This window comes from Salmo salar, chromosome ssa05, assembly GCF_905237065.1.
Source record: "Salmo salar chromosome ssa05, Ssal_v3.1, whole genome shotgun sequence".
Taxonomy (NCBI): domain Eukaryota; kingdom Metazoa; phylum Chordata; class Actinopteri; order Salmoniformes; family Salmonidae; genus Salmo; species Salmo salar.
In genome coordinates, this window is record NC_059446.1 from 20510636 (window position 1) to 20525748 (window position 15113).

General features: G+C 39.1%; 1 protein-coding gene across 1 annotated transcript in view; it reads left to right on the forward strand.

Annotated features, from left to right (window-relative positions):
• The first annotated feature begins 210 nt into the window (after window positions 1–210).
• Window positions 211–15113, forward strand: part of LOC106604429 (uncharacterized) — a 59089-nt gene continuing 44186 nt past the window's right edge. The window contains exons 1-2 of the mRNA XM_045719402.1: window positions 211–277; window positions 461–840. Coding sequence (XP_045575358.1) covers window positions 211–277; window positions 461–840 — 447 coding nt within the window. The remainder of the gene's footprint in view (window positions 278–460; window positions 841–15113) is intronic.

Consider the following 15113-nt stretch of genomic DNA (forward strand, 5'->3'; position numbering starts at 1 on the left):
ACATTGAAAGGTGCAGCAACCTTAGCAAAAAAACAGAATAAATGAACACTGCAGGTGTTTGGGTAACCAAAAACACTGATGCTGGTTCGGAAATGTAACAGGAAGTATTGTGTTTTTTACACCAGCCTATCAGGTTGGTCTTTTGACTTCAGACCTCCATATTGGTACATACTTATTTCCAGCATTTATCCACTGGTCAGAGGACTAATCATGAAATTGGAGCTACACAGCAAGATGATCAGAATCTGGGTTGTTGTGGTATTTTTCAGCACAATATGTACGTTTTGCAATTCCTACCTTGAGTTGTCTAACCATACTGTGATTGTGTTCAGTTCATAATGTAAGAATTGGAAGTGGAAATTGTCTTTATGGGGTTTCTGGTACTGTTGAGCTTTCGTCAGTCCTTCAGTCCTAGTTCTTCTGATTAACCTAAACTTTTCTATCTGTTTTGCATTTTTAGATGTGACACAATGCGACAATATTCAGTGGCAAGTTAAAGTAAGGGAGGTTTACATTGGTGACACAGTGACTCTCTGCTGTGTTTTCTCAAATAGAATATACAATAGGGGAAACATGTACTGGTTTGAGCAAATAGTGGGGGAAATCCCTCAAGTTGTTGCAAGGATGCAGAAATTTCAGTCCAAGCCGGAACTGTACAAGGAATTTAACAATTCCCATCTCAATCTGGAGAAGGCTGAAGCTGATTGGATATATCGTCTTACAATCCCAAAGATGGAACCAACGGATGAAGCAATTTACTATTGTGCAAGAAGGACAGAATACGATGTAAACTTTATCAATGGGACTTTTTTAGTATTAAAAGGCAATGAGAAGATACCTGTTGGGGCTACAGGTTAGCAATGAACCCCGAGTCGGGATTGCTAACAAGGCTGGAAATTCAAAACATCAAAAATCTAATAATTTCAATTTCTCAAACAATCAACTATTTTACACAATTTAAAAGATAAACATCTCCTTAATCTAACCACATTGTTCGATTTTCAAAGAGGCTTTACGGCAAAAGCATAAAGTTAGATTATGTTAGGACAGTACATAGCCACAAAAGTACAAACATCCATTTTCAATTCAAGGTCAGGCGTCACCAAAAGCAGAAACCAGCTAGAATTATGTACTAACCTTTGTCAATCTCCATCAGATGACACTCCTAGGACATTATGTTATACAATACATGCATTTTTTGTTCCATCAAGTTCATATTTATATCCAAAAACAGCATTTTACAGTAGCGTGAAATTCAGATTTTTTTCTTCTCTGAAATGCTTCCGGTGAACATAACAAAATTACTATTCGAAAACATTGGTAAATTATAATATTGTCATTCAAAGAATAATATATTATCATCTCGTAATTGCTACCGAATGGCCAGATCTCAAAATAACTTTACTGGGAAATCACATTTTGCAATAAACGGGGTGCTATGCTAAGAACAATAAGCTATGCTATACAGTTAGCATCATCTAAAATCGATAATAACATTGTAAATATCCCCTTACCTTTGATTATCTCCATCAGAAGGCAGGCATCCCAGGTCCGGAAGGCATCCCAGGTCCTGAACAAATGTGGTTTCTTTTGACAAAGTTCATAATTTATGTCCAAATAACACCAAGTACTTAGCGTTCATTATGCTCCCACAAAACGTGGTGGGGGGGAGTGTAAAATCACGCCGAAAAGCTAAAAAAACCTAGTAAATAATCTATTTACGTTCGTTCAAACATGTCAAATGTTGTTTAGCATTAATCTTTTGGTCCATTTTTAACGTTAAACATCAGTAATATTTTCACACAACCTATCCTATGTCTAGATAAACAATGATGACAAACTCACGCTTCTCAGATTTATGCGCAGGCGCAAAAAAATGAAGTGATGACATGTCAACTTCCTTGGATTCTAATTTGCTCTCTGTTTATCATAGACGCTTCAAACAACTTTATAAAGATCGTTGACATCTAGTGGAAGCCGTAGGTGTTGCGAAATGAATCCTTTCTCACTATGGTATCTATAAAACAATGACACTAAATAGTACAGTCACAAAATTCACATTTTTTTTTTGATCTATTTTTCACAGGTTTTTGCCTGCAATATGAGTTTTGTTATACTTACAGACACCATTAAAACTGTTTTAGAAAATTCAGAGTGTTTTCTATCCGAATGTGTTAATAATATGCATATCCTAGCTTCTGAGTTGGTGTAGGAGGCAGTTAAAAATGGGCACATATTTTTTTTCAAAATGTCTCAATACTGCCCCCGAGCCCCAACAGGTTATTAATGCCCTTTATTTCTTGCTCAGGGTTCTTATCTTCATATGTTTTCTATGTGTCTGTTGTAACAAGTGTGCTGAGGGTCGGGAAGCAAGTTCAGGGAATGAGTGTTTTAATAAATAAAAGAAACAATGAATACGTAATGCAAACATCGCACCGACATGAAAACAGAGTCAATAACACCTGAGGAAAGAACCAAGCGGAGTGACAGATGTAGGGAAGATAATCAAGGAGCTGCTGGAGGTGAGTGTCATGAGGCGCAGGTGCGCAAGACGATGGTGACAGGTGTGCGTGATAATCAGCAGCCTGATGACCTAGAGCCCGGAGAGGGAGTATACGTGACATCTGTGTGTTTTTATACATTCATGTGCATTTTAGAAAGTGTTGTTTCAGATTGATTTACATGAAACAATAAATGTACCATTTAGGTAAGAATCACCAGATGTCTGATTACAAGACTGTGGTACAGCGGCCAATGTCTGACCCATTCCACCCAGGAGAAAATGTGACTCTACAGTGTACAGTACTCTCTGAGACCTGTACAGAAGAGCACAGTGTGTACTGGTTCAGAGCGAGATCAGGAGAATCCCATCCAGGAGTCATTTACACCCCTGGGAACAGGAGTGATGAGGGTGAGAAGAGCCCTGAGACTCCCTCTCCTACACAGAGCTGTGTCTACAGCTTCTCTACTAAGAACAACCTCAGCCCCTCTGATGCTGGGACTTATTACTGTGCAGTTGCCACATGTGGGGAGATCCTGTTGGGCAATGGAACAAATTTGGACATGGCCACTAAAAAAAAATGGAACGAGTCAGGTAGAATCAGTGTAACTGAAGTGTACAGATGTAGGATCTTAATTTGAGTCAGTTTGCTACAGCAGGAAAATGTGATTCATTATGTGGATTATAATTAATGGCCATTTTTGTAGGGGTTGATAACATAAGAGTGATCAAATTCAGATCTTACATCTGTAGGCCTAATGTTTACATCATTCTTCTCTAGTGCCAGTACATGAACCTAAATCTGCCAACCTATTTATACATTTTCTTGGGTAGAAATTGTGATAGATACTTCATGACATTCATATTTATGTTTGTTTCAGAAAAGTCTCTGGTAGTGGTTGTTGTTGGTTTGGTAGTCACGTTGGTGTTGTGTGATATTGGGATCATCTTCCTTGCCTGCACCAGAAGTAAAAACAAGTCTGTGAAAATTGCAAAGGTAAGCAATACAATTATGAAAATTTGCTAGATACATTTTGCTGCCCTGAAGTTACAGTAGTTTTGAATTGCTATGGACATTTATCTTGTCTTTCATTCCTGTCTGGTAAACCTTGTCTTCATTTTTGCCCCTAATTATTATTTTTTTTATATATTTTTTTTTACATTTATTGAAATATGGTCATGTTAACCATTTCCTGAGAAGTTTCTGTTTTGTAGATAAGATGTTGTCTTCTGACAGCAAAGCTTAATTTTTATATATTTTTGGTTTTCTATCGAAGCAGTAGGTGCCTGTCGGGGAGGCAGACATGACAGATTAAGGGGAGAACAGGTATATCTACATTGTGAAATGGTTCAATTCCAATTTGAGGGTGAAATTCCTCAATGGCTCATAATAACCCTTGAAAGCTACTCTATGTGATGAATAATGATCCAGTAATTATATATTTTCCAACCAATACGTGGCCTACTGTTTGTATTTCTGTGAACATAACCTTTAAAATGTAATATAATAAACATGTAACTGAGAAGCATTTATATGTAATGTATGTTCCTCCTTAGGATCAAGATGGAGTTACGTTGAATTATGCTGCATTGCATTTCTCTGAGAGGAAAACTAAAAGAGGAAGAAAGAAGAGAGAGTCACCACAGGAGAGTGTGTACTCTGATGTCAGGTGTTCAGACTGGGAGTGCATGTAGCTTAATCATTCTAAAATGTAACATTAATAATACTTACATTTGTAAGTCAGTGCAATTTCAGTAAACATCTAAAATTTTGATGGTTTGTTTTGAATCCCATGATGAATCATCATCATCATCATCACACGTTTAGCTTTGTACTGAAAGTGTTCTACTCTTGTCAAACTCATGATTTAAGACTAGAGACAGGTACCCTGGGATCCAGACCAGGTGGTGGTACAAGACAAGCTTTTTGTGTTCTGGTGAAGCTCTTTTTTCATTCTTGCTGTTTGGATTAGAAAGTAAATGGTTGTAAAGCTACGGGGTGGTGCTGTAGAGCTGTGTGGGTGGCTGTTTGAGTGAAACAGATGTGGAGGAGAAGCAACCAGTGTAATAGCACAGCCCTTTCGTTATTGATGCGTCCTGTTGACAACATCAAAAGAGCTTCCCCAGATACACAGATTAGACTGATGCTGTATCAAACACATTCCATTTTCACACTATAGAGTCAAGACGAACATGCTGTACTGGGCTGGCCTGTTTATGCATCCACCATTGTTTCTAGAACTGTGCTGCAAAGGACAATGTGAAAATAATTTATCTGAGCCAGCACAGTATGGTTCAGCATGTATAGAAATGGTGAGAGTGTTAGTTAACTGACTCTGAACACTTCCACAATGAAACAAAACTTGTATTAACCCAATATGAAACACAATTGGTATATTAACACAATATGTATAAAAGTGGTCCAAAGAAGGGAATATATTGATATATTTATCAAAACATAAAGTATTTATTTCTCAATTTCATAATCATAAAAAAAAGTACTGGTAGGTCAAAACACTAAAGCCCTGACTTTATTTCGCAGAGTCTCAATCCCGAACAAGCCTCACCTCAAACACCTCCCTTCAGTGTAGGGGAATGGAAAAGGGTTACAGTATACAATAAAGAATCCATACTGATAGTCAGTCACAAACGGAGTGAGAGAGTCCTGACTCACACCTAAATGAAGATAGCAATGTGTTATTAATGTCATAGCCTTTCTCTCCGCCCATTAGTGGGAGGTACCACTTATGTTCCAAACTAGTGTAGCAAAAAATAGACAAGTCAGTCATCTGCAATACAGAGAGATTATTCTCAGATTTCATCTCAACATAATTACCTAATTTGCATGGGCATTAAACATTTGAACAGCTAAAACACAAAATGGTTTGTTGAACTCAGTAGAACAAGTAGTATTAGTCTCAACATGATGGAGTGGGTGTTTGTTACTAGCTATTATTAAACTCTTCTGCTGTACTTCAGATATGGCTAGTACATATCTGGTAATGCACACAGGTAGCCTACAATATTGAGTCAAATACAATTCAAGTGTGAATATGTTGTTTAAAGAGTTCGTATCTGAGGCAACAAAGACAACATCACATGCATTGTTTCCACAGGAGGCTGCTGAGGGGAAGATGGATAATTATAATGTCTGGAGCAGAGTAAATGGAATGACATCAAACACATGGAAACCTTGAACCATGTGTTTGATGTATTTGATACTATTCCACTCATTCAACTCCAATCATTACCACGAGCCAGTCCTCTCCAATTAAGTTGCCACCAACCTCCTGTGGTACCGTATGCCCTGTATATAAATAGGTGGTATCGTGTGCCCTGTTTAACTAGGTGTTTCAATACATGCTGACTAATACATGCTGACTGGTCACAGTTTCTATGAGGATTATGGCAACATCACGACAACACTAAAACAATTCAAAAGTTTGATTTGATGTTGATACTGTATGTACCACCCTTGAAATAGTAAATACTGACTAGTGTGTTAAACTGATTATCCTATTTAGCATGTCATGTCAGTACCTTCAGTGACTCCACTGTAGCACCACTAGCTTCAGTTTACCATATAAAGACAATGTTCATTTGTAGAGGTAAAGGGCTGCTGTTTGTTTGTGACCAGTTTCGTGTGTGACGATAATCACCCTGTAGTTTTCCACTCGGTTTTGACCGAGCGAGAGAGCGAGACCCACACAGGATGACTGACCTGCAGTTGAGGACTGATTTAAAAAAAACAGGCAGACACATGTGCATTGACAAGACAAACCCTCCACTCTGAGCCTGCAGAGCGACTTACCACTTCAAAGCAAAGGTGTGAACTCCACGGCAAAGCCAGTCAAGGTGTGAAAATGTAACGTGTTCAGCTCAAAAAAGAACCATGTTGAAAAATTACCCAATTCTCAAAAATCATTCTACATCAAGCCACTCCCCTTAGTAACTAAATTAGCCTTAATTAACTAAGCCTTAACTAATTTAGACTTCGTTGAACCAAAACCCTAACACTTGATGACATTGATGACACCTGATGACATTATCAGAAATGTGAAAAGTGTGGCAAGTTATTCAAATATTTACAGCAATCCATTCATTAAAGTTCTTTAGGTTATTTTGGTGATGTGCCAACATAACCCTGATATAAATAAGGCAACTTTGCATAAAAAATACTGCTATTTGATGTAGTTTAAAAGCAGCAGATCGATTACCCAGGCCTGTTTGACCTCCCCTCTAGACAGCAGCAGATCTATTACCCAGGCCTGTTTGACCTCCCCACTAGAGAGCAGCAGATCTATTACCCAGGCCTGTTTGACCTCCCCACTAGACAGCAGCAGATCTATTACCCAGGCCTGTTTGGCCTCCCCACTAGAGCCCAGCAGATCTATTAACCAGGCCTGTTTGACCTCCCCACTAGACAGCAGCAGATCTATTACCCAGGCCTGTTTGACCTTCCCACTAGAGAGCAGCAGATCTATTACCCAGGCCTGTTTGACCTTCCCACTAGAGAGCAGCAGATCTATTACCCAGGCCTGTTTGACCTCCCCACTAGAGACCAGCAGATATAGTACCCAGCCCTATTTGACCTCCCCACTAGAGACCAGCAGATCTATTACCCAGGCCTGTTTGACCTCCGCACTAGAGCCCAGCAGATCTATTAACCAGGCCTGTTTGACCTCCCCACTAGAGAGCAGCAGATCTATTACCCAGGCCTGTTTGACCTCCCCACCAGAGAGCAGCAGACCTCACAATCATGTCACTATCATGTGTTAGGCTGTTTGAGACTGTGTGTGTGAGTAGGTGATGGAGTTTGCAGGATGGAAATAAGTAGCTTTCTGTGTGTGTACCCATATTTCCGTAAGTAGGTACACATTGGTATGAGTGAGACTGATCATGCATGTGCGTGTCTCTGTATGTTTGCTGTTGGTGTGTAGACCTGTGTGTTGGTGTGTAGGCGTGTGTGCGTGTCAAGCATGTTCAGAGGTTGTACGTTTTGTTTAAAGTGTAAATCTGCCGTTCAAACAATTACAAAGTGGTCACTCCACCACTGAGGGGTATCCTACGAAGCAGGTTTGAGGAGTTAGCGAGGTCAACTCTGAGTTCATCTCAGGATAGCCAGTCAAACGAAATTGCTCACCTTTTATCCAGGTACATTTCTAACACAATGAATCCTTCAGAACTAACTTGCTCGGGGTCAGGCTAACTCACGGTGAACTCCACTTACTCTAAATGAAATGACTGAGCTGTGAGTTGAGGACCAATGAAATCAGATTCTCTCCATTTTGCAAATATTGCTTCAGCATCCCCTTCATTTGAGGAAGAAAACTGATTTAAATATTGTATTAATTACATTTAAATTCTCAGTAATTTAATCTGATTACTTTCCTACTTTTGGATCACTTTCCCTTTAAGAGGCATTAGAAGAAAACAAAAAGCATCCTTCAAAGGTATTTAGTGTGTCATCATATTGGTCTCTTACCTGCGTTCAGACTGGCTTAGCTGGAATAAATGTAAACTTTTTTCAATGCTGAATTGAATGTCATTGATAAAACAGAAAGGTGTCATTTTTTTTTTTGCAAACATCCTTTCAGAATTTCAAATGAATCCAACAAGTAATCATCTTGTTTTATAAAATTATCTGTAGTCTGATTACAATATTTTTGAAGGTAATGTCACTGATTATAGTTACCCATTTTTATAATCAGATTACATGTAATCAGTTACTCCCCAACCCTGTACAGAAGAGAACATGAACATGACTCATGTGGACTGTATGACCAAGCATCTGTAATGATCTGTAGGGCTTTGTAACATTTCCTTTGTTATTTATCTAAATAAAATAATGTGTGCATTTGTACGAATGTGTGTATACCTGCATATGTGTGTCTGTGCGTGCATGCATATGTGCATCAACAGTCATGAGGACCAGTCAATATGAGTCAAACCTTGCTGTGTCACGCCCTGACCTTAGAGAGACTTTTATTTTCCTCTAGTTTGGTTAGGTCAGGGTGTGATGTGGGGTGGGCAATCAAGTTTGTCTATTTCTTTGTGTTTAGCAGAGTATGGTTCCTAATCAGAGGCAGCTGTCTATCGTTGTCTCAGATTAGGAATCATACTTAGGCAGCCCTTTTTCCACCTTTAGTTGTGGGATCTTGTTTTTGTGTAGATGCCTTTGAGCAGCTCCAGAATGTCACGGTTTCATTTTCATTAAAAAGATGTGGAATTCCATGCACGCTGCGCCTTTGGTTTATTTATGATCGGGAGTTCGAAGATCGTGACATGCTGGCCATTACAATGTACTTTTGGTCTTTTGTTTTGCAGCAGTGTTGCTGGCATGTTTTGCACGCCCACGCTTGACAAGTGGTGAGCCGGTTCACAGTGGTTTAGCTCGTAGGCTGTGGCGGGCCATCTCTGCACTTTGGACAGACCTCTGAGCTGTTTACTCACAACAGACCTGTCTTCACTGCCTGTGTGTAGCCACAAGATGCACAGCTATGTTATGGCTGTGAGAGACTTTGACAAACAAGCTCATTTTAGCAAACCTGTTAACTTGAGAGTTGTAGGGCCAGCTTCACGGACAGAATAAAGCTTGGAGTGAGTCTTTTTCTCACTTAGTAAATCTCTAACTTTTACCCTCAAGTCCTGATCTGATGTAAGTCTAGAATTTTTACTTGAAGGCATATGTTTACTGACAGTAAAAGTCCTCTAGGTGTCACGTCCTGACCATAGAAAGCTGTTATTTTCTATGGTAGGTCAGGCCGTGACAGTTTTTTTTCTAGTTTAGATTGTCTATTATGTTTGTATTTCTGTTGGGCTTTTTTGGGATCTCCAATTAGAGGCAGCTGGTCATCGTTGTTTCTAATTGGAGATCATTCTTAAGTAGTTTTTCCCACCTGGGTTTGTGGGAAATGTCATGGACGAATCAGAATTAGTTGGGTAACATATATAATTAAGATGTTTTATTAGTATAATATGCTTATTTGAGGTACTTGTCATTAGAATGTGTCCATTGGACTCTGGTGTCTTTTCAGTTTCACGTCTACCTTAGCTGGGGCTCAGACACTTGGGGCCCAGAGAGGGGAGAGGTCAGATTTGTCATCATGGGAATGTGTCTTTACTTATTCTTAAACCATGTGGAGGGATGGCGTGATTAATGGGGAACCAATGACTTGTCTCCACAATGTCTGAGCAAGTCACTCCCTCCTTTTCTTTATTGTGGGGAGGATTATGGCAGTAAATGGACCCTTGTATGTCCTCTCTTAGATCTCGCACTTATCCTGTGATAATATATGGCCTAGAGGCTCACTCCCCAGTGAGCCTGTCCAGGAGTAGGGTTAAGAGGGGGTTTGCTTGAGATGGGAGTATCTAGAGTTGACAATTGATATGTGCCATTGGATGAAATGGTGTTTTTGTTCTATACCGTACCAGGGAGGGACGGTTCTAGGGAGACCAGATACTGGGCTATTCAATGAACCAGGTTGACATAGCAGTTACTGTCAGCTGTGTTTTATGGATATCTGTCATTCAAAACTTAACCTTTGTGAACTGTTACTAAGTATCTGTTTGTCAATATACGTTGAAGGGGGTGTATCGTTGCTATAAAAGATGTCTGTAGCCATTGTGTAATTACCTCATTCAATGGTTCATTCGAGAGAGTGCATTATTGGGGGTCAAGTACTTTTGCAAAAGTATCTTAAGTATTAAAGATGTAGTTTAACTCGGACTGGTGTGTTTAACTCTTCTCATTTGGTAATGCAGAAATTAGCCACGACAGAGATTGTATGTTTCACCTCTTCGTCATGGTTTGTTGTTTTTGTTCTTTAGTTTATTTGTATGTATTGCATAGTTTCACAGTTTAATAAAGAAAATGTGGAACGATACACACGCTGCGCTTTGGTCCGCTCCTTCATCATACAACAACCGTGACACTAGGAGCACATCTAAAACGTATTGTTAATGCAGTGTTCAATGCAACATATGAAAAACTGGTCATGAGGTACCTATACATACCTGTTTGCTGATGTGTATGACATGTCTTACACTCAAGATGTGCTTTCAACTGATGTCTGCAGTGTGCTTGTCCTACGTATGGAAACATTTATACAGGGAACGCTGAAATGCCCAGCCCCCACTTAGTTTCAGCTGCTTGGCCAGGATGACATGTGTGCTGAGGGAGTGTGATTGGGTTAATCAGTAACTCAGACTCACCACCTCATTGTGACCTATTTTCAGACAGAGCTGTTTCTATGACTTACCGGATGTCGAGACAGGCTCCCTGTACAACAAAACTCTTTCCAAAGTGCCAGTCATGTTGTGTTCAAAATTGCACCCTATTCCCTACTGTATGCGGTGCATTACATTTGACAAGGGCCATAGGGCTCAGGTCAAAAATAGAGCTCTATATAGGGAAAAGGGTGAGATTTGAGACATCTGTTTTTTAAATGGGCTAAAAGCACACTGGCAGATGAAGTAACTGGTTAGACACATTCAAATTAGCCCTGTGTGTGTGTATGTATATATATAAAATGAGTGACTTGAGCATAGCCCCCATTAATACCAGCTCTTATATAGTCTTATAACAAATGGGATTTTTTAAATATTTGTCTTCAATTATTTCTGGATATGGTTCATCTTCATGTTGAAAACATTGAAGCACAGAGAGCAGTCTTTTTAGATGATCATGATAATATTGATGATACTGATTTTGATGGTGATAATTGTGACTGATGATCATATTCATGCAAGTACAGTCAATCAAATGTATTTATAAAGCCCTTCTTACATCAGCTGATGTCAAAGTGCCGTACAGAAAGTCAACATCATGTGGGGTGCTCAACAAAATACAAATCCAGCGAATGATATACAATGGAACATAATTGTTTGTTAGCTGGACTCAAACTCATGTGAGAATGTGATGGTCTATGATATTTTCCACACACTACAGTTGGTGTGAGAGTGAATCTGTTACAGCGAGAGTAGCCTCTGTAGAATTCACACCTCTAACACCAAACACATTGATGTTCAAGTTTCCAGGCATCATTGTTTGTCTCTGGACATGTTTTGTGTTTGTTGGTTTCATTGCGGATGGCTAAAAGACCGCAGTGGGAAATGTCACAGCCCTCTCGTTCTGGAAGCCCTCCCTCCTTATTCAAGCCAAACACAGATAACCTCTTGGTCTTATTCCCCTGAATGTGACACCTCACCCTTTTTGCCATGTACTTCTCCCTATTAGGAATAATAACCTCAAACAATAGGATATATTTGACTACAAGGTATTGGCTAAGGAGTGAGTTTCAGGCATATGTGAAATCGCCCTTAGAATCAAGTATGTGTTTTTATTCATTGATCAATTTTCTCTGCTAGTCCACTCTACCACTAGTTTTGACAATGAGTACAGTATAGGCCAAAATAGTAATTTGAGTTGCATGCACAAAATGCAATATGCATGAATATTATGGTTAACTGGATTCACTTGTACCTTTTCAAGTTTTAATTGATTTGAATTGAGGGTTCAAGTCTTTCACTACTTTTCCAGATGCTAGCTAAAACAGAATGAAACATCTCATGTTAGTAAAGGCATATTTAATTGTTTAATGAGATACAACAGCGAAGGCTAACAAAATCAATTAAATTAGTAGCATTAACTTTGACCAAAAGACTAGTGTTTTAGCAGTATGAAGAGATTACACCTGAGAGAACATTGACGTGGTTCATAATTGTACGCATTGACCTAACACCACATTGACCTATGGTCAGACTGTGAGACTGGTAAGATAGTTATGTCCTAAACTAGTGAAACAGCGACATCTGTTGAAAGACTACCAGAGCACCATCATGTAAAATGTTCCTCCCTGATGCTGTATCAATTGTAATGTCATTGACAGAAATGTGACCATGTTCATGTTACACCACTCTGTTATGTCTTACAATAGTAAAGTGTGCTTTGCATCACTCTATTCAGAGCTCATTTAACCAAGCTGTCAATTATGGTTTTGTAATGTAGAATTGGGATTTTGTTTCTTTTCAGAAAAGTAAATAAACTTTATAGACTGTAAAAGCATAATGTTGAAACCACTCCTATTAACACCTCATTCCTTTTTTACTAAGCCTTACTCGAACGATACAAACCACACACACATGCTGCTCCCAACCTAACATGAGTAACAGGAACAATCTCTCCACGGGAGATCTCAAAGGCTGGTCCAGTGGTTCTCAAATATCCCCTGGTTAATATCTCTCCTTCAAATGAAGATACATGAAAAGCATGTCCAATACAGTGGTGTGGTGAAGAGAAATTATTCAGTTAAAATGCTGTTCTACTTTTTCAATTGTTTCAAGGACATGTAAAGCTTTCTGACAAAAACATTCTCTTTCAGTGTTTTTTACGCATCAGTTTGTTTGGTTTGAAGGAGCACTAAACTGATGATAAGCAAATAATTCAACAATGAACTGGTCTACTGATGAACAATGAAATGGACATTAACTTCACAACATGCCAATGTTACAAGGAGGTTGTCATCTGAGATGCACATTCTATAGAAACCAGCAGATATAGGGGACCTCCAGGACCAGGATTTGGGGGAAATACTGCCCCTAACACTTCCAATCAATTCCTGCATCGAAATAAAACACTTTATCAATAAATGCAATTAAATAATACAAAAAAATACAAATACATTGAAGGCATCCATAAATGAGCAATCACATGTCAAGGCAGGCTCCACAAAATGGTGGCCTGCTCCAAATACATTCATAGTAAGACCCTGGCCTTACTGTTGACCTTTTCATTCACTACAAGTTCTGTTATACCATTCACATCTGACTAAAATATGTTGAAATTTTAACATTGAACATCAAGTAAAATAAATAGTCATCAGTTGGGATGCTGTAATGGCACTGACATGAAATGTATTTTTTATTAAATTGAGTCAATTATGTTTGATGTTATATAAAACAAAAGTTCAGGACTTGTGGGCATTACTTTTGGGATCTGAGGGGTTGTGGTCCTGCTGGGTTGATTGTTATTGGACAATATGCAAGGACTTTGATATGGGGTAGCTAATCATAGAAAATGTGACTTCTCTTATGCTTGTATTTTGTTCTGATTTCAACCACATTTAAGATTACATTTCTCTCTTTCTCTTCTGGAATAACCAAACACATCCACTGTCATTGTGATGATGATCAAATAGGAACACTACATCTTTGCTCAACCCACAACCAACCCCAGCTGGTTCATGTTCAATACGATTACATAGAGTTATCCAATAATAAATGCTTTTGTTCTCCATTTCAAAATGTTTTAAAGGTCAACTTTGGGCACGAAAATTGACAAACTCCTCCCCTTTCACAATTTTCAAACAGAAATGGGGTGTGCCTTTGGTGGTTCGTTGATGTGTCATTCTGGTCATGCACACCTCGACCAACATAGCTAGTTCATCAGCTTAGCTAGCCAGTAACTCCTCCTGTATGTGTTGACGTCATTTCACAGGATTGTTTTTGGATGGAAGCTGTAGAAAGTGATAAGAAATTGTACTTCTGTAGCTCAATATTCTATTCATCCCAAAGTCAACCTTTAAAACATTTGCCATAATGAGCATGACCCTGATCTTCAGGCTGCAGTAATTGGCTATTTCCACATGGGAATGACAGTGACCATAACTGATAACCAAAACAAAACTGCCAGAGAGAAGGTGGCTGACTGCTGAGCTGAACCGTTCCTTGTTCCACTTGGATCCGGTTTGGTCTCAGACCCGAGGGTGGCTTGATGGGGGTTGAGGGCTTATGTAGGGAGGGGAGTAGGGCTATTCATCACTCTCACCTTTGCCTCCACAACCCGTTCCGCTGTCCTCCTCGCCCTCACCTTCAGAGTGAAAAGCGAGTGAGATTGGAAAAGAGAGAGAGATGAGTGATACAGAAAATGAGAGAAGTAGAAAAAAAGTGGAAAAGAAAGTGTGTAACCGTGTTTCCATCGACAGTTTTAATGAGTAAAGTCATACCGTATAAAAATAAATCATGACAGCAACAGTATGATGGAAACAGGAAGTTTCGGTCCAATTTTATAAATGCCAACAGATAATTTGTTTGTTTGACATGGTGGGATATTTCTGAGTCGGTAAAATGTATTATGCGAGAAATGGTGGTGGATATGCCTTAATGCGTAAATGTTGATATAATAACCATCATATATATTGAAGTAAACTTGGAGACACGTGATGATATGTTGTGCGGTCCACCTTCCACTACAACCAAACTACGACTCATGCAGTTTATTAGGCTATAGATTACATAAGTTAAGGTGATGAGCTTGATGCTACTTTCCAATAAATATTGATGTCCTTATTCTGGTGACATGATGATCAACGCTTGACTGCCATTTGACAAATAAAAATGTCCATAATAATCTTATCGCGCAGCCCATGGGTGTCAAACTCATTCCACGGAGGGCCGAGTGTCTGCGGGTTAAGACAACCAGGTGAAGGGAGTTCCTTACTAATTATACTGAACAAAAATATTAACACAACACGTGTTGGTCCCATGTTTCGTGAGCTGAAATAAAAGATCCCAGAAATGTTCCATATGCACAAAAAGCTTATTTCTCTCTAAT